We start from the raw sequence: 17,718 nt of genomic DNA on the forward strand, positions 1-17,718 counted from the left end.
TGACGGGGCGGCCCCGCGAGCTCCGCCCCCACCCGAGCGGTGCGGGGGGGGCACCGCACACCGGTGCTGAGCGTGGGGATGGGGGGGGGGGGGGGGGGGGGGCAGCACCCGGCGCGGGGCGCTGCGGGGCGCTGCGGGGCTCCATCCCCGTGTCCCGGTGTTGCGGAGCGGGGGGGGGGGATGGGGGGGGCGGTGGTTGGAGGTGGGGTGCGGAGGGCCGCCCCGCAGTGCCCTTCGCTCGGGGCGGTGCCGGCGGTGCGGGAGGGGCCCCGCAGCTGTGGCCATGGCCCCCCCGGCGCACTGCTATGAGGGCTTCGTGGAGGTGCGGGGGCTGCGGGGTCAGGTGGAGGTGCGGAGCGGCGGCCGCTGATCCATCCCCCCCCCCCCCCCCCCCCCCCCCAACCCCAAAAGGTGCGCAGTGCGCGCTGTTAACGCCCCCCCGTCCCGCAGAGCTGCAGGAGGCGCTGGGCCGGGCTGCGGGGCGCCGCGCTGTGCTTCTATGGGGCGCCCCGAGAGCAGCAGGTGTGGGGATGGGGGGGTGATGGGGTGGGAGACCCCCCGTGGGAACCGCGGGTTGAGGGCAGTGGGGGGGGGAGAACTCCTCGTGGGGACCCCCGAAGCGGCACTTTTTTGGGGTGGGGGTCCGCGGGTGGGACTCGGAGGAGGGGAACCCCCCGGGTGGGGTCTTTTGGGGGGGGATTCCCCACACCGCGACCTCTGGGAGCGCCTCAGGAGGTGGGGACCCCCAGCAGTGGGAACCCCCCCGGGGTGGGCACCCCCGGGATGGGAGCGGTGGGGTGGGGGTGGGTTTGGGACTCTCCAAAATTGGGGTTTGGGGGGGTGGGAGGGATTGCTGGGACACCCCTGGGTGGCACTTTTCTGGGGTGGGGGCCTCGAGGTCAGAACCCCCCCGCGGTGCGACCCCCGGGGTTGGGGAGCCGCGGGAGGAGAAGATTGGGACCTCTGCGCCCCCCCACCTCGAGACCCCCCCCGTTGGGATCCCCCCCCCCCCCCCCGGGCCACGCAGAGGGTGGGCACAGCGTTGGGACCCCCAGACTGAGACCTCCCCCAAAGGGGGTGAAGGAATGGAGGGGGTGTGGGGGGGGCACTGGGGGGGCCACGGCTCGGCTGCCCCCCCCCTCCCCCCCCTCAGCCCCTGGAGCTGCTGGACCTGAATGAGCTGCTGGGGGTACAGAAAGAGGGGGGGGGCCCTCATCCTCCAGCTGCGGGATCAGAAGGTGACACTGAAGGTGAGGGGGGGGCAGTGGGGGGGTGGGGGAGGACATGGAGGGTGCTGTGTTGAGGGGGGGCTCGGGGTCCTTCGGGGGGCGCTGGGGGGGGGGGGGGGGGGGGGGGAGTGAGGAATGGGGGGACACAAAAGGGAATTGGCAGATGTGGGGAGGCACAGAATGGGGGGGGGGGGGATAGGGGGTGGGGTTAAGGGATGGGGGCACAGGGTTGGGGGTGCAGAGGCTCTGGGGGGGGGGGGCACTCCCGACCCCCCATCCCTCGCAGGCGGACAGCGCGCAGGAGCAGGAGATGTGGCGTGGCTTCATCCTGACCATGGCCAAGGTGGGTGGGCGCCGCTGACCCCCGCAGCCCCCCCCGCGTCTCAGCATCCCCACACCGGGCCTCCCCCCCCCCCCCACAGCTGGAGCTGCCCACAGACCTGGAGCTGCTGCCGGGGCACATCTTCCAGATGGAGGAGGCGCTGCGCAGGGAGAGGGAGAACCGCTGCGGGGCGCAGAGAGGGGGGGCAGCAGCAGCACCCCCGTGAGTGGGGGTGGGAAGGGGGGGGTCGGGAAGGGGATGTGGGGTCGGGAAGGGGATGGGGGGTCAGGAAGGGGACGTGGGGTCGGGAAGGGGGTGTGGGGTTGGGAAGGGGGTGTGGGGTCGGGAAGGGGATGTGGGGTTGGGAAGGGGGTGTGGGGTCGGGAAGGGGATGTGGGGTCGGGAAGGGGATGGGGGGGTCGGGAAGGGGATGTGGGGTCGGGAAGGGGACGTGGGGTCAGGAAGGGGATGTGGGGTCGGGAAGGGGACGTGGGGTCGGGAAGGGGACGTGGGGTCGGGAAGGGGATATGGGGTCGGGAAGGGGATGGGGGGGTCGGGAAGGGGATGTCACAGTCCTCAGGTTGAGGTGGCACAGAGTGGGGTGACATGGAGTGGGGTGACTTGGGATGGCCTGGGATGGATGGGGTGACGCTGTTTGGGGTGACACAGCGTGGCTTGGGATGGCGTGGGATGGCTTGGAGGGACACCACGTGGCTTTGGGGTGACACGGCTTGGGGTGGAACTGTGGCTCAGATGGACACGGCATGGCTTGGGGGGGGACATTGTGATTCCAGGTGGTGTGACATGGCCTGGGGTGACGTGACGTGACATGGCCTGGGGTGGCACAGCATGGCTTGGGGTGGCATGATGTGGCTCAGGCTGGCCTGGTGGCATGGCATGGATTGGGGTGACATGGCACGGATTGGGGTGACATGGCACGGATTGGGGTGACATGGCACAGATTGGGGTGACATGGAATGGATTGGGGTGACATGGAATGGATTGGGGTGACATGGCACGGATTGGGGTGACATGGAATGGATTGGGGTGACATGGCATGGATTGAAGTGATGCGGTGTGGCTCAGGTTGACATGGCACAGCTTGGGGTGGCATGGCTTGGGGGACATGACGTGGCTTGGGGTGACATGGCACGAGTTGAGGTGACATACTGTGACTTGAGGTGACACGGCATGGCGTGGGGATGACATGAGATGGCTCGAGGTGACACGGCACAGCTTGGGTAGCGTGGCTTGGGGTGACACCACGGCTCAGGTTGCCATGGCATGGGGTGGGGTGACACTACATGGCTTGGGGTGACACGGCGTGGCTTGGGGTGAAGTAAGGTGGCTCAGGTTGACATGGCATGGGGTGGGTTGGCGTGGCTTGGGGTGACATAGTGTGGCTTGGGGTGACACTATGGCTCAGGTTGCCATGGCATGGGTTGGGTTGGGGTGACACGGTGTGGCTTGGGGTGAAGTAATGTGGCTCAGGTTGCCATGGCATGGCTTGGGGTGAAATGGCTTGGGGTGACACGGCTTGGGGTGACACTACGGCTCAGGTTGACATGGCATGGGGTGGGGTGACACTACATGGCTTGGGGTGAAGTAAGGTGGCTCAGGTTGACATGGCATGGGGGTGGGGTGACATGACATGGGGTGACATGGCTTGGCTTGGGGTGAAGTAAGGTGGCTCAGGTTGACATGGCATGGGGTGGGTTGGCGTGGCTTGGGGTGACACGGCTTGGGGTGACACTATGGCTCAGGTTGACATGGCATGGCATGGCATGGGGTGACACTGCATGGCTTGGGGTGAAGTAATGTGGCTCAGGTTGACATGGCATGGGGTGGGTTGGCATGGCTTGGGGTGACAGCATGGCTCAGGTTGACATGGCTTGGGGTGGGGTGACATGACATGGGGTGACATGGCTTGGCTTGGGGTAACAGCATGGCTTGGCTTGACATGGCATGGGGTGACACTACGGCTCAGGTTGACATGGCATGGCTTGGGTTGGTGTGGCTTGGGGTGACATGGCATGGGGTGACACTACAGCTCAAGTTGACATGGCATGGCTTGGGGTGACACAGCTTGGGGTGACACGGCTTGGGGTGACACTATGGCTCAGGTTGCCATGGCATGGGGTGGGTTGGCGGGGCTTGGGGTGACATGAGATGGTTTGGGTGAAACTATGGCTGAGATTGACATAGCATGGCTTGGGGTGACATGGCTTGGGGTGACACTACGGCTCAGGTTGACATGGCACAGGGTGACACTACATGGCTTGGGGTGACATGGCTTGGGGTGACACTACATGGCTTGGGGTGAAGTAAGGTGGCTCAGGTTGGCATGGCAGGGGGTGGGTTGGCGTGGCTTGGGGTGACACAGCTTGGGGTGACACTACATGGCTTGGGGTGACAGCATGGCTCAGGTTGCCATGGCACGGGGTGGGTTGGCATGGCTTGGGGTGACACTACACGGCTTGGGGTGACACTACGGCTGAGGCTGCCATGGCACGGCACGGGGTGACACTCGAGGTCACGGCGCCCGGCGCGGGGTGACGCAGCGGCTGCGGTTGGCGGTGCTGCTCACGGCGCTGCCCCCCCCGCCGCCCCCCGCACGCTCAGCTGCTTCTTCGCCGTGTCGCGCGCGGAGGCCGAGCAGCTGCTGGAGCGCAACGCGGGGGGGGGGAACGTCGTGCTGCGACCCGGCGGGCACAGCCACGGCCGCGGCTTCTCCGTCAGCACCCGGCAGCTGCGGAACGGGTGAGCGCCGCGGGACCCCCGGCGGGGACCCCCCCCTTATCCCGTGCCCGGAGGCGGCCGCGGGGTGGGGGTCTCCTTGAAGGGGGGGGGGTCGGCGGCAGCGCTGAGGTCGCCTCCCCGGCAGCGCCGCCGTGCTGAAGCACTACAGGGTGGTCGGCGCGGGCGATGGGTTCCTCGTTGACGTCGACGCCCCGGTGAGCGCCGTGGGGCCGACCCACAGACGGCCCCCCCCCCAAAGCCCCCCCCGGCTCCGGGCTGAGGATCGGGGATGGGGACCCCTCCGGTCGGGATCTCCCCCAGGGACTGAGACCTCCCATGGGGAAGGGCGGCCCCACAGCTGGGAGCAAAGGGGTGGGGAAGTGGGGGGGGGGGGGGGGGGGGGGGGGTCGGGACCCCCAAGGAGCCGGGAGCCCCGGGATTGGGGCGTCAATGGCACGGAGTTGTGGGATTGGGACCCCCCAGGGGCCGAGACCCAAATAGCAACGATTTATGGGATGGGACCCCCAGGGATTGGGATGCAAAGGATTGGGGGCTCAATGGCAACGCGCTGTGGGGTCGGGACCCCCTCGAGTGGGGCTGAGGGAGCTGCGGGGGGGCCCACGGTTGTGGGGGGAGGGAAAGGGGGGGGGAAGGGGGGGGGAGATGACCCCATAACCTCTCCCTGCAGCATTACTGCTCCTCGCTGGATGAGGTGGTGCAGTACTTCGTGGAGCAGAGCAAAGGCAGTCTGCAGCCGCTGCACCGCCACCACTGCGCGAGGCTGGGTGGGCAGCGGGGGGGGGCTCAGGGGGCGCTGCAGGACGGTGGGGGGGGGGGGGGATGTGGGGCAGGGGAGGGCCGTGGTGGAGTTTATGGGGGGGGGGAGGGGGAGTATTTGGGTTGCATGGGGTGAAGGGGCTGCGGGGTGGTTTGGGGGGGGGGGTTGGGGGGGGGGATGGGGGGCTGTGATGCCCCCATTCTGCCTCAGAGGTGGTGGAAGCAGACGGTGAAGGCTCGGAGGTGATGCGGGGGCCGTGCAAACCCCCCCCCGGCCCCCCCCGGCCCCCCCTCCCAGCGCAGCCCCGCCGCTTCAGAGCCCCCCCCCCACTGCCAAAACCAACGCCGACCCCACGGAGCGCAGCGCTGCAGACCCCCATCAGAGAGGGTGAGTGGGGGGGGGGGGGGGGGGAGGGGGGGGCACAGCCCGGCCTGGGGAGGGGGGGGGGGCGGCAACCACTGCACCCCCACTGCGCTCCCCTGCAGGTGCCGGCAGCCCCCCCCGCACAGCGCCCCGTCCGACCCCACGGCGCGGCCCACCGCTGCCCCACGGCCACAGTGCTGCAGGTGAGGGGGGGGGGTTTGTTGAGGGGGGGGGGCTTTGCTGGGGGGGGGGGAGGGGGTGAACCCTGAAGTGGATCTACTCTGCCCCACTGCCCCCCGCAGCACACATCACAGAGGAGCTGGCACAGAAGCTGATGGTGCGACGCGCTCAGATGGAGGACTGATGGGGGTCGGGGGGGGGGGGGGGGGGGGGGGGGGGGGGGGCTGCGCTGCCCACCCCCCCCTTCCCCACCAGCTGTGGGTTCCCCCCAACCCCCCCAACCCCCCCATACAGCCCGGCCTCGGGGCAGTACAGGGGCTGCCCGTGGGGTTGGGGGCCCCACGCCGGAATAGTGGGGGGGGGCACACAGCCCCATAGCGGCACATGGTGGTGGTGGTGATGGGGGGGGGCACAGCCGTGGGGGCACTCCAAATAAAGCTGCCCATCCCACCGCCCCACTGCGCCTCATCCATGTCGCAGCCCCCCCCCACGCCCCCCAAACCCCCCCAAATCCCCCCCAAACCCCCCCCAAATCCCCCCCCCCAAATCCCAAATGCGGCATCGCACCTCTATCCCGCTTTATTAAGGCCAGAAGCAGCTGTCTGCGGGGGGGGGCAGTGAGCCCGGCCCTGTGCCAGTGCTGGGATGTGGGGGGGGGCACACATTGGGGGGGGGTCCTGAAGGTCACGGGTGCCCCACCGCCCCAACCCGGCGTCCCGTGGGGGTCCGGGGGGGCTCAGACGTCCCCCACCCCCCCTCAGCGCGGCGAGGACAGAGCGCGGTGGGGATTTGGGGGGGGGGGGCTGTGGTTATGGGGGGCGATGGGAACGCAGTGCTGTGCGGGGGGCTCAGGGCAGGCTGGCCGTGGAGCTGCTGGCCGCGCTGTTGCGCTTCTGGAGGCATTTGACAGCGCTGGGCACCTGCAGGCCCGATGAGACCTGGAAACTGCCGCACCAAACCTGGGGGCACACGGAGAGCGGTGGGACCCACACAGACCCCTCCCCGCCCCACAGCCCCCCCTCCGACCCCCCCCCTTACCATGAAGGCCGGCAGCACCGGCTGCGCAAAGCGCGCCTTGAAGGTGTGCAGCAGCTGTTTGGTGCGCGCGGTTGTAGAAGGACAGAAACCCTGCGGGGACACAGCGGGGGGCGCGTGGGTGGGGGGCACATGGGGTATGTGTGGGGCACATGGGGGGGGGAGGTGTGGGGCACATGTGGTATGTGTGGGGCACGTGGAGGGGTAGGTGTGGGGCACGCGTGGTGTGTGTGGGGCACACAGAGGGGGAGGTGTGGGGCACACATGGCATATGTGGGGCACATGGGGGGGGAGGTGTGGGGCACACATGGTAAAGGTGGGCACATGGAGGGGTATCTGTGGGGCACGCGTGGTGTGTGTGGGGCACACAGAGGGGGAGGTGTGGGGCACACATGGCATATGTGGGGCACATGGGGGGGGAGGTGTGGGGCACACATGGTAAAGGTGGGCACATGGAGGGGTATCTGTGGGGCACGCATGGTATGTGTGGGGCACACGGACGGGGAGGTGTGGGGCACACGTGGGTATATGTGGGGTACATGGAGGGGGAGGTGTGGGACACGTATGGTATATGTGGGGCACATGAGGGGGAGGTGTGGGGCACGCATGGTGTGTGTGGGGCACATGGCGGCGCACACAGAGCAAACATACGGACACACGTGGGCCACAAAAGGGGGCACACGGAGCACACGCAGCAGCACATGTGGGGCACACATATGGGGCACACATGTGGGGCACACATATGGGGCACACGCAGAACACTTTGGGGCACACGTGAGGCACACAGAGGTGTGTGTGCAGCACACGTAAAGGCACACGTGGGCACATATAGGGGCATGTGTGGGGCGTGCATGGGGGGCACACAGGGGCACGTGTGGGGGCACACATAGGGGCACACGGAGGACGTGGGAGGGCACATATAGGGCACACAGGGGCATATGTGTGGGGCATACATAGGGGCACACATGGAACACACACATGGGGACACGTGTGGGACACGGGGAGGCACATATAGGGGCACACGTGGAGCACATATGGGGCACACATAGGGGCACGTGTGAGACACACATGGGCACATGTGGGGCACACAGAGGGGGCACACATAAGGGTATAGACAGGGCACACACGGGGGCACAGATAGGGGGCACACGTGGAGCACACAATGGGGCACACACATGGGCACACGTGAAGCACACATAAGGGCACACGGGCACACATAGGGAGCGCACATAAGGGCACACACAGGGGCACATGTGGGGCACACATAGGGGGCACACACATGGGCACACGTGGAGCACACATGAGGGCATACACAGGGCACACACATGGGCACACATAGGGGGCACACATAGGGGCACGTGTGGGGCACACATAGGGGGCACACGTGAAGCACACATAGGGGCACACAGGGGGCACACATAGGGGCACATGTGGGGCACACATAGGGAGCACACGTGGAGCACACACAGGGGCACATGTGGGGCACACATGGGCACACTTAGGGGCACACGTGGGGCACACATAGGGGGCACACACATGGGCACACACAGGGGCACGTGTGGGGCACACTTAGGGGCACACATGGGCACATGCAGGGGGCACATGTGGAGCACACATAGGGGCACATGTAGGGCACACATATGGGGCACATGTGGAACACACTTAGGGACATGCACAGGGCACACATAGGGAGCACAGACGGGGCACATGTGGGGCACACATAGGGGCACACACATGGGCACATGTGGGGCACACATAGAGGGCACAGGTGGGGCACATAGGGGCACATGTGGGGCACACATAGGGGGCACAGGTGGGGCACATAGGGGCACATGTGGGGCACACATAGGGGCATACACAGGGCACACACAGGGCACACATAGAGGCATACATAGGGGCACACACGGGGCACACGTGGAGCACACATAGGGGCATACACAGAGGGCACACACATGGGCACATGTGGGGCACACATAGGGGCACATGTGGGGCACACATAGGGGCACACATAGGGGCACACGTGGAGCACACACAGGGGCACATGTGGGGCACACATAGGGGCACACGTGGAGCACACACAGGGGGCACACACATGGGCACACATAGGGGCACACATAGGGGGCACACGTGGAGCACACACAGGGGGCACACACATGGGCACATGTGGGGCACACATAAGGGCATACACAGAGAGCACACATAGAGGGCACACGTGGAGCACACATAGGGGCACATGTGGGGCACACATAGGGGCACGTGTGGGGCACACACATGGGCACATGTGGGGCACACGCGTGGCACAGACCCCCAGCGCAGCCCCCCACCTTCGTGGAAGTTGCAGTAGACGCCGATGCATTCCGGCACGGGGCCGTCCAGCGCCTTGGCCTTGTTGGCGTGCTTAGCGCTGAAGCTGAGCTGCAGCCAATTGTTGAGGTGGAGGCACCACGAGGCCGACGTTTTGCCCAGCGGGTCGAATCTGCCCAGGCTGCGATACGCCACCCCCGCGGCGAAGGCTTTGCTGTCGCGGTCGTACCGCACCTCCCAGTAGTGCTCAGCGCCATCGATCGGAGTGTCGCCTGCGGGCACCGGCGGCCGCGCGTCCCTCTGTGCCCCACATCACCCCTCTGTGCCCCACATCCCCCCTTCTTTGTGCCCCACATCCCCCTCCTCTGTGCCCCACATCCCCCCCCTCTGTGCCACCCCCTTCTCTGTGCCCCACATCCCCCCCCCCATGCTCCCCCCTCCTCTGTGCCCCACATCCCCCCCCTCTGTGCCCCACATCACCCCTCCTCTGTGCCCCACATCCCCCCCCTCTGTGCCCCACATCACCCCTCCTCTGTGCCCCACATTCCCCCTTCTTTGTGCCCCACATCCCCCCCCCGTGCTCCCCCCTCCTCTGTGCCCCACATCCCCCTCCTCTGTGCCCCACATCACCCCCCCTCTGTGCCCCACATCCCCCCCTCCTCTGTGCCCCACATCACCCCTCCTCTGTGCCCCACATCCCCCCCTCTGTGCCCCACATCCCCCCTCCTCTGTGCCCCACATCACCCCCCCTCTGTGCCCCACATCCCCCCTCCTCCGTGCCCCACATCCCCCCTCCTCCGTGCCCCACATCACCCCTCCTCTGCCCCACATCCCCCCGTCTGTGCCCCACATCCCCCTCCGCTGTGCCCCACATCACCCCTCCTCTGCCCCACATCCCCCCCCTCTGTGCCCCACATCCCCCCTCTGTGCCCCACATCACCCCCCCTCCTCTGTGCCCCACATCCCCCCCCTCTGTGCCCCACATCCCCCCCTCTGTGCCCCACATCCCCCCTTCTTTGTGCCCCACATCCCCCCCCTCCTCTGTGCCCCACATCCCCCCTCCTCCGTGCCCCACATCACCCCTCCTCTGCCCCACATCCCCCCCTCTGTGCCCCACATCCCCCTCCGCTGTGCCCCACATCACCCCTCCTCTGCCCCACATCCCCCCCCTCTGTGCCCCACATCCCCCCTCTGTGCCCCACATCACCCCCCCTCCTCTGTGCCCCACATCCCCCCTCCTCTGTGCCCCACATCCCCCCTCCTCTGCCCCACATCCCCCCCCTCTGTGCCCCACATCCCCCCTTCTTTGTGCCCCACATCCCCCCCTCCTCTGTGCCCCACATCCCCCCTCCTCCGTGCCCCACATCACCCCCCCTCTGTGCCCCACATCCCCCCCTCTGTGCCCCACATCACCCCTCCTCTGTGCCCCACATCCCCCCCCTGTGCCCCACATCCCCCCCCTGTGCCCCACATCCCCCCTTCTTTGTGCCCCACATCACCCCTCCTCTGTGCCCCACATCCCCCCCCTGTGCCCCACATCCCCCCCTCTGTGCCCCACATCACCCCTCCTCTGTGCCCCACATCCCCCCCCTGTGCCCCACATCACCCCTCCTCTGTGCCCCACATCCCCCCCTGTGCCCCACATCCCCCCCTCTGTGCCCCACATCCCCCCTTCTTTGTGCCCCACATCCCCCCCTCCTCTGTGCCCCACATCCCCCCTCCTCCGTGCCCCACATCACCCCTCCTCTGCCCCACATCCCCCCCTCTGTGCCCCACATCCCCCTCCGCTGTGCCCCACATCACCCCTCCTCTGCCCCACATCACCCCTCCTCTGTGCCCCACATCCCCCCTCTGTGCCCCACATCCCCCCTCCTCTGTGCCCCACATCCCCCCTCCTCTGTGCCCCACATCCCCCCTCCTCTGCCCCACATCCCCCCCCTCTGTGCCCCACATCCCCCCTCTGTGCCCCACATCACCCCCCCTCCTCTGTGCCCCACATCCCCCCCTCTGTGCCCCACATCACCCCCTTCTTTGTGCCCCACATCCCCCTCCTCTGTGCCCCACATCCCCCCTTCTTTGTGCCCCACATCCCCCTCCTCTGTGCCCCACATCCCCCTCCTCTGTGCCCCCCCGTTCTCTGTGCCCCACATCCCCCCCCCCGTGCTCCCCCCTCCTCTGTGCCCCACATCCCCCCCCTCTGTGCCCCACACCCCCCCTCCTCTGTGCCCCACATCCCCCCTCTGTGCCCTACATCCCCCCCCTCTGTGCCCCACATCCCCCTCCTCTGTGCCCCACATCACCCCCCCTCTGTGCCCCACATCACCCCCCTCCTCTGTGTCCCCCCCTTCTCTGTGCCCCACATCCCCCCCCGGCAGCGCCCGCGGCTCTCACCCAACACGGTGTAGGACTCAGCAGTGAAGCGATCTCTGCCCGCTCGGCCCAACGACATCCGCTTGGGGGACTGCACGGCTCTGCGGGGGGACGGGGGGGGCTCAGAGCCGCCAGCGCAGCCCGGGGACGGCCCCACATACACGGCGTGCACCCCACGTGTGCCCCACGTGTACCCCATACATGCCTCCATATTTGCCCTTATGTGCCTCACATGTGCCCCTACATGTGCCCCTATGTGTGCCCCACATGTGCCCGTGTGCGCCCCTGCATGCGCCCCCCCCGTGTCCCACGTGTGCCCCTTGCACGTCCCTAAGTGTGCCCCACATCTGTGCCCCACATGTACCCCCCATGTGCGCCCCTATATGTGCCCCTATGTGCCCCACATGTGCTCCACATGTGCCCATGTGCGCCCCTATATGTGCCCCCATGTGTGCCCCTTGCACATCCCTAAGTGTGCGCCACACGTACCCCCATATGTGCCCTTATGTGCCTCACATGTGCCCCTATGTGTGCCCCACGTGTACCCGTGTGCACCCCTGCGTGCGCCCCCACATGTCCCACATGTGCCCCTTGCATGTCCCTAATGTGCCCCACATCTGCACCCCACATGTACCCCATGTGCCCTTATGTGCCCCACATGTGCCCCTGTGTGCGCCCCCACGTGTCCCATGTGTGCCCCTTGCATGTCCCTAAGTGTGCCCCACGTGTGTGCCCCATATGTGCCTCCATATGTGCCCTTATGGACCTCACATGTGCTCCACATGTGCCCGTGTGCGCCCCTATGTGCCCCCACATGTCCCATGTGTGCCCCTTGCACACCCCTAAGTGTGCCCCATGTCTGCGCCCCATATGTACCCCCTATGTGTCCTGTGCCTCACACGTGCCTCTGTGTGCACCCCTGTATGTGCCCCGTGTGCCACATAGGCCTGTGAGTGTTCCACGTGTGCCCCTATGTGTGCCCTACACATACGCCCATGTCCCCCACATGTGCCCCCGTGTACTCCATACGTGCTCTTAAGTGTGCCCCCACATGCCCATGTGTGTCCCACACGTGCCCTATGTGTGCATCATATATGCCCTACATGTGCCCATGTGTGTGCTCCGTGCACGTGCACTAAGTGTGCTCCATGTGTGCCCCATATGTGCCCCCAATGAGCTCCATATGTGCCCTTATGTATCTCACATGTCCACATGTGCTCCACGTGTGCCCCCGTGTGCGCCCCTATATGTGCCCCCACATGTGCCACATGTGTGTGCCCTACACATACACCCATGTGCCCCACATATGCCTCCATGTACCCCGCATGTGCTCTTATGTGTGCCCCCCATATGCCCATGTGTGTCCCACACGTGCCCCTATGTGTGCCCCATATATGCCCTACATGTGCCCTCTACGTGTGTCCCATGTGTGCCCATGTGTGTGCTCCGTGCACGGCCCTAAGTGTGCTCCACGTGTGCCCCATATGTGCCCTTACGTGTCTCACACGTGCCCCTATGTGTGCCCCTACATGTGCTCTACATGTGACCCCCGTGTCCCACATGTGCCCCATGTGTGTTCCACATGTGTTCCGTGTGCCCCTGTATGTGCCCCCCGTGTCCCACGTGTTCCATGTGTTCTGTGTGTGCCCCATGTGTGTTCCATGTGCATTCCATGTGCCCCATGTGTGTTCCATGTGCATTCCATGTGCCCCATGTGTGTTCTGTGTGCATTCCATGTGCCCCATGTGTGTTCCATATGTGTTCTGTGTGCCCCCCCGTGTCCCACATGTGCCCCATGTGTTCCACATGTGTTCCATGTGTGCCCCATGTGTGTTCCATGTGCATTCCATATGTTCTATATATGTTCCACGTGCATTCCATGTGTCCCATGTATGTTCCATGTGCATTCCATGTGCCCCATGTGTGTTCCATATGTGTTCTGTGTGCTCCCCCCTGTCCCACGTGTCCCACATGTGCCCCATTTGTGTTCCACATGTGTTCCGTGTGTGTTCCATGTGTTCTGTGTGTGCCCTGTGTGTGTTCCATGTGTGTTCCTTGTGTGCCCCATGTGTGTTCCACGTGTCCCACGTGTGCCCCATGTATGTTCCATGTGCATTCCATGTGTCCCATGTGTTCCATGTGTGTTCTGTGCCTCCCTGTGTCCCACATGTGCCCCACGTGTGTTCCATGTGTGTTCCACATGTGTTCCATGTGTGCCCCATGTATGTTCCATGTGCATTCCATGTGTCCCACGTATGTTCCATGTGCATTCCATGTGCCCCATGTGTGTTCCATATGTGTTCTGTGTGCTCCCCCATGTCCCATGTGTCCCACACGTGCCCTATGTGTTCCACATGTGTTCCGTGTGTGGCCCCATGTGTGTTCCATGTGTGCCCCATATGTGCCCCCCCCGTGTCCCCCCCGTGCCCCACGTGTGCCCCATGTGTTCCACATGTGTTCCATGTGTGCCCCATATGTGCCCCCACGTGTCCCCCCCGTGCCCCACGTGTGCCCCACGCGCGCTGCAGCGTTACCTGGCGGGTGAGTTGGCGGGCGATGCGGTGCGGCCCTTCCCGTCCTTCTCTCTGGCCTTCACGTCCTGCACTTTCCCACCCGTGGCGTCCCACTCCACGCTGAAGTCCTCCACGCGCAGGTTCTGGTGACACGTGCTGGCGTCCAGCCGGAACATGAACGCTGGGGGCAGCCGCCGTCAGCGCCACCCCCACACCCCCCCCGCCCCCCAAAACCCCCCCCCAAACCCCCCATCGCCCACCTCTCGTCTCCAAAGTGACCGCCTCCGAGAACTCTCCGGCCACGGCTTTGTTGCACGCCCGCACGCGGAAGTTCATGTACTTCATGTCGAACTTCAGCCCTGTGTGCGCCGCCAGCTGACGAACGGGGAGCAGCGGGACGGCCCCGCGCCGCCCGGCCCCCCATCCTCACCAGCCAGGGTGTACTCGGTGCCCTTAATTGCCCTCCACCCCATCCAGGGCTGCTCCTCCTTGGCTCGGGGCGGCCCCTCGAAGTTGGTCCGGCGGTACTCCAACCACGTAGTGGTCGATCTTGCTGTCCTCGTCGGGCATCCTCCAGCGCAGCGTCACGCAGTTATCGGGCCACCAGCGACTCCGCCAGGTCGATCTCAGGGGTGCTCGGCACTGCCCGGGGGGAGCACCACAATCGTACCCCCCCCAGCGCAGCCCCGCTGCCCCAACAGGGCACCCAATGGGGCACCCAATGGGGCACCCCCGCCCCCCCAGGCGTGGTGCGATGGGAGGGCTGACGCCCAGCGCTCCCTGGGGGGGCACCCCATTGAAACCCAAACCCGCGCGGCAGGCAGAGCTCCCCGCAGGCTGAGCCTTTGGGTGCACTGCCCCACGCAGCCCCACGCAGCCCCACGCAGGCCCCACAGCTCCCACTGAGCCCTCTGCGCTGCCAAAAGGCCGCGCGCCACGTCCACCGCGCGGCCCCAACGCGAAGGGGTACCTGGCAGGAAGGCGAGGCCCTGCAGGCAGGCGGCGCTCCTGGCCAAAATCCACCATCAGGTGGCTCATGTTGTCGCTCACCTTGGCCTTGAGCGAGAGGCGGAAGGCGGGAGCCATCGTCACACTGCGACACGGGGACAAAGCATCAGCCCGGCCGGGAGGAGGGCGGACCCCCCCCGACCGGCAGGAGGGAGCTGAGGAGGGTGGGCAGCGCCCTACGCCCGCATCCCCCCCCCTCCACCCCGTAGCTGTGGGTTAGTGGGGGCAGCGGGGGGACCGTACCTATCCTTGATCTGTTTGGCAGCCTGCAGAGCGCGGAGGGAAAGAGGAGAAAAAGAAAGCAGGTGAGACAGCAGCGCGAGGAGCCCGGCGTGCTGCAGCGCCCCCCGCATCGCAGCCCCACGGCACCGCATCCCCACAGCGGTACCCACACAAGCACCGCATCCCCACAGCGGTACCCACACAGCACTGCATCCCTGCAGCGGTACCCACACAGCAACAGCACAGCACAGCACAGCACAGCACAGCGTCCCCTCCGCCCCCCAGTGTGCCATGCGGCGCTGCAGCCCCACGTGGTGCACTCACGGCCCTTTATCCCGGATAACAGAAGGTGCCACGCAGCACCGGAGGCTCTGGTGGTTTGGGGTGGGGGGGGTCCCAGGCCCTAACCAAGCCCGGCAGCGGGCAAAGCCAGCCCAGCGTTACCGGCAGTGCCCAGCACAGCAATAAGAGAGCAGTGTGGCCGCCTGGGGGGAGCACAGGCAGAGAGGGGCACGAGACACAACGCGAGGGGGGACAGCACGGCCCGACCCCCCGGCACACAGCACATATGGCACACGGCACACAGCACACACAACACACACCACACACGGCACACAGCACACACAGCACATGACACACACGGCACACACACAGCACACACACAGCACACGGCACACACGGCATACGGCACACAGCACACAGCACATGGCACACACCACACAGTACACACAGCACACACGGCACATGGCACACGGCACACACGGCACACACAGCACATGACACACGGCACACACAGCACATGTAGCACACGCGGCACACACGGCACACAGAGCCACAGCACATGGCATATGGCACACACAGCAACACACGGCACAACAACGGCACACACGGCACACACGGCACACAGCACATGACACACGGCACACACAGCACACACAGCACACACAGCACACACAGCACACAGCACACAGCACACAGCACACACAGCACACACAGCACAACACAGCACACACAGCACACAGCACACACAGCACACACAGCACACAGCACACACAGCACACGGCACACAGCACACACAGCACACACACAGCAACACACAGCACACACAGCACACACAGCACACAGCACACACAGCACACAGCACACAGCACACACAGCACACACACAGCACACAGCACACAGCACACACAGCACACAGCACACACAGCACACACGGCACACACGGCACAACACGGCACACACAGCACACAGCACACACAGCACACAGCACACACAGCACACACAGCACACACACAGCACACAGCACACAGCACACACAGCACACACAGCACACACAGCACACACAGCACACACAGCACACACAGCACACACAGCACACAGCACACACAGCACACAGCAGCACACACAGCACACACAGCACACACAGCACACAGCACACACAGCACACAGCACACAGCACACTACAGCACACACAGCACACACAGCACACACAGCACACAACACACACGGCACACACAGCACACACAGCACACACAGCACACAGCACACACAGCACACGGCACACAGCACACACAGCACACGGCACACAGCACACACAGCACACACACAGCACACACAGCACACACAGCACACACAGCACACACGGCACACAGCACACAGCACACACAGCACACACAGCACACAGCACACACAGCACACAGCACACAGCACACACAGCACACACACAGCACACAGCACACAGCACACACAGCACACAGCACACACAGCAACACACAGCACACACGGCACACACAGCACACAGCACACACAGCACACAGCACACACAGCAACACAGCACACACAGCACACACAGCACACACAGCACACACAGCACACACAGCACACACAGCACACCACACAGCACACCACAGCACACACAGCACACAGCACACACAGCACACACAGCACACACACAGCACACACAGCCACACACAGCACACACAGCACACACACAGCCCACAGCACACACAGCACACACAGCACACACAGCACACACAGCAGCAAGCACACAGCACACAGCACACAGCACACAGCACACAGGCAACACAGCCACACACACACACAGCACACACAGCACACACAGCACACACAGCACACACAGCACACAGCACACAGCACACACAGCACACAGCACACACGGCACACACGGCACACACAGTCACAACACAGCACACACAGCACACAGCACACAGCACACACAGCACACACAGCACCACACAGCACACACAGCACACACAGCACACACACAGCACACACAGCACACACAGCACACACAGCACACACAGCCACACACACAGCACACACACAGCACACACACACAGCACACACAGCACACACAGCACACACAGCACACACACAGCACACACAGCACACACACAGCACACAGCACACACACAGCACACACAGCACACACACAGCACACACACAGCACACACACAGCACACACACAGCACACAGCACACACAGCATCACACAGCACACACACAGCACACAGCAACACACAGCACACACACACACACACAGCACACACAGCACACACAGCACACACAGCACACACAGCACACAACACAGCACACAGCACACAACAGCACACACACACAAACACACAGCACACAC

The 17,718-nt window shown here is 65.2% G+C and overlaps 2 protein-coding genes across 5 annotated transcripts in view; one reads left to right on the forward strand and one right to left on the reverse strand.

Annotated features, from left to right (window-relative positions):
- Positions 1-245: 245 nt before the first annotated feature.
- Positions 246-5,827, forward strand: STAP2 (signal transducing adaptor family member 2). Of its 4 annotated transcripts, none has more exons than XM_040653639.2 (11): positions 246-349; positions 451-522; positions 1,154-1,250; positions 1,516-1,572; positions 1,652-1,773; positions 4,174-4,311; positions 4,436-4,505; positions 4,979-5,075; positions 5,279-5,455; positions 5,554-5,634; positions 5,734-5,827. In XM_040653639.2, the coding sequence occupies exons 3-11, from the start codon at positions 1,176-1,178 to the stop codon at positions 5,793-5,795; spliced, it is 879 nt and encodes a 292-aa protein (XP_040509573.1). In that variant the 5' UTR covers positions 246-349; positions 451-522; positions 1,154-1,175; the 3' UTR covers positions 5,796-5,827. The 4 variants fall into 4 exon arrangements, with proteins under 4 accessions (XP_040509573.1, XP_040509575.1, XP_040509576.1 ...); XM_040653641.2 differs by having other exon boundaries at positions 5,366-5,455; XM_040653642.2 differs by having other exon boundaries at positions 4,291-4,311.
- A 347-nt stretch (positions 5,828-6,174) lies between these two features.
- Positions 6,175-17,718, reverse strand: part of LOC107051263 (fibronectin type III and SPRY domain-containing protein 1-like) — a 20,441-nt gene continuing 8,897 nt past the window's right edge. The window contains 7 exon segments of the mRNA XM_025144384.3: positions 6,175-6,570; positions 6,650-6,718; positions 6,720-6,739; positions 8,971-9,222; positions 11,342-11,421; positions 13,855-14,014; positions 14,094-14,192. Coding sequence (XP_025000152.1) covers positions 6,460-6,570; positions 6,650-6,718; positions 6,720-6,739; positions 8,971-9,222; positions 11,342-11,421; positions 13,855-14,014; positions 14,094-14,192 — 791 coding nt within the window. The 3' untranslated portion in view covers positions 6,175-6,459.

The sequence above is a fragment of the Gallus gallus genome, chromosome 28 (genome assembly GCF_016699485.2).
Source record: "Gallus gallus isolate bGalGal1 chromosome 28, bGalGal1.mat.broiler.GRCg7b, whole genome shotgun sequence".
NCBI classification, from domain to species: domain Eukaryota; kingdom Metazoa; phylum Chordata; class Aves; order Galliformes; family Phasianidae; genus Gallus; species Gallus gallus.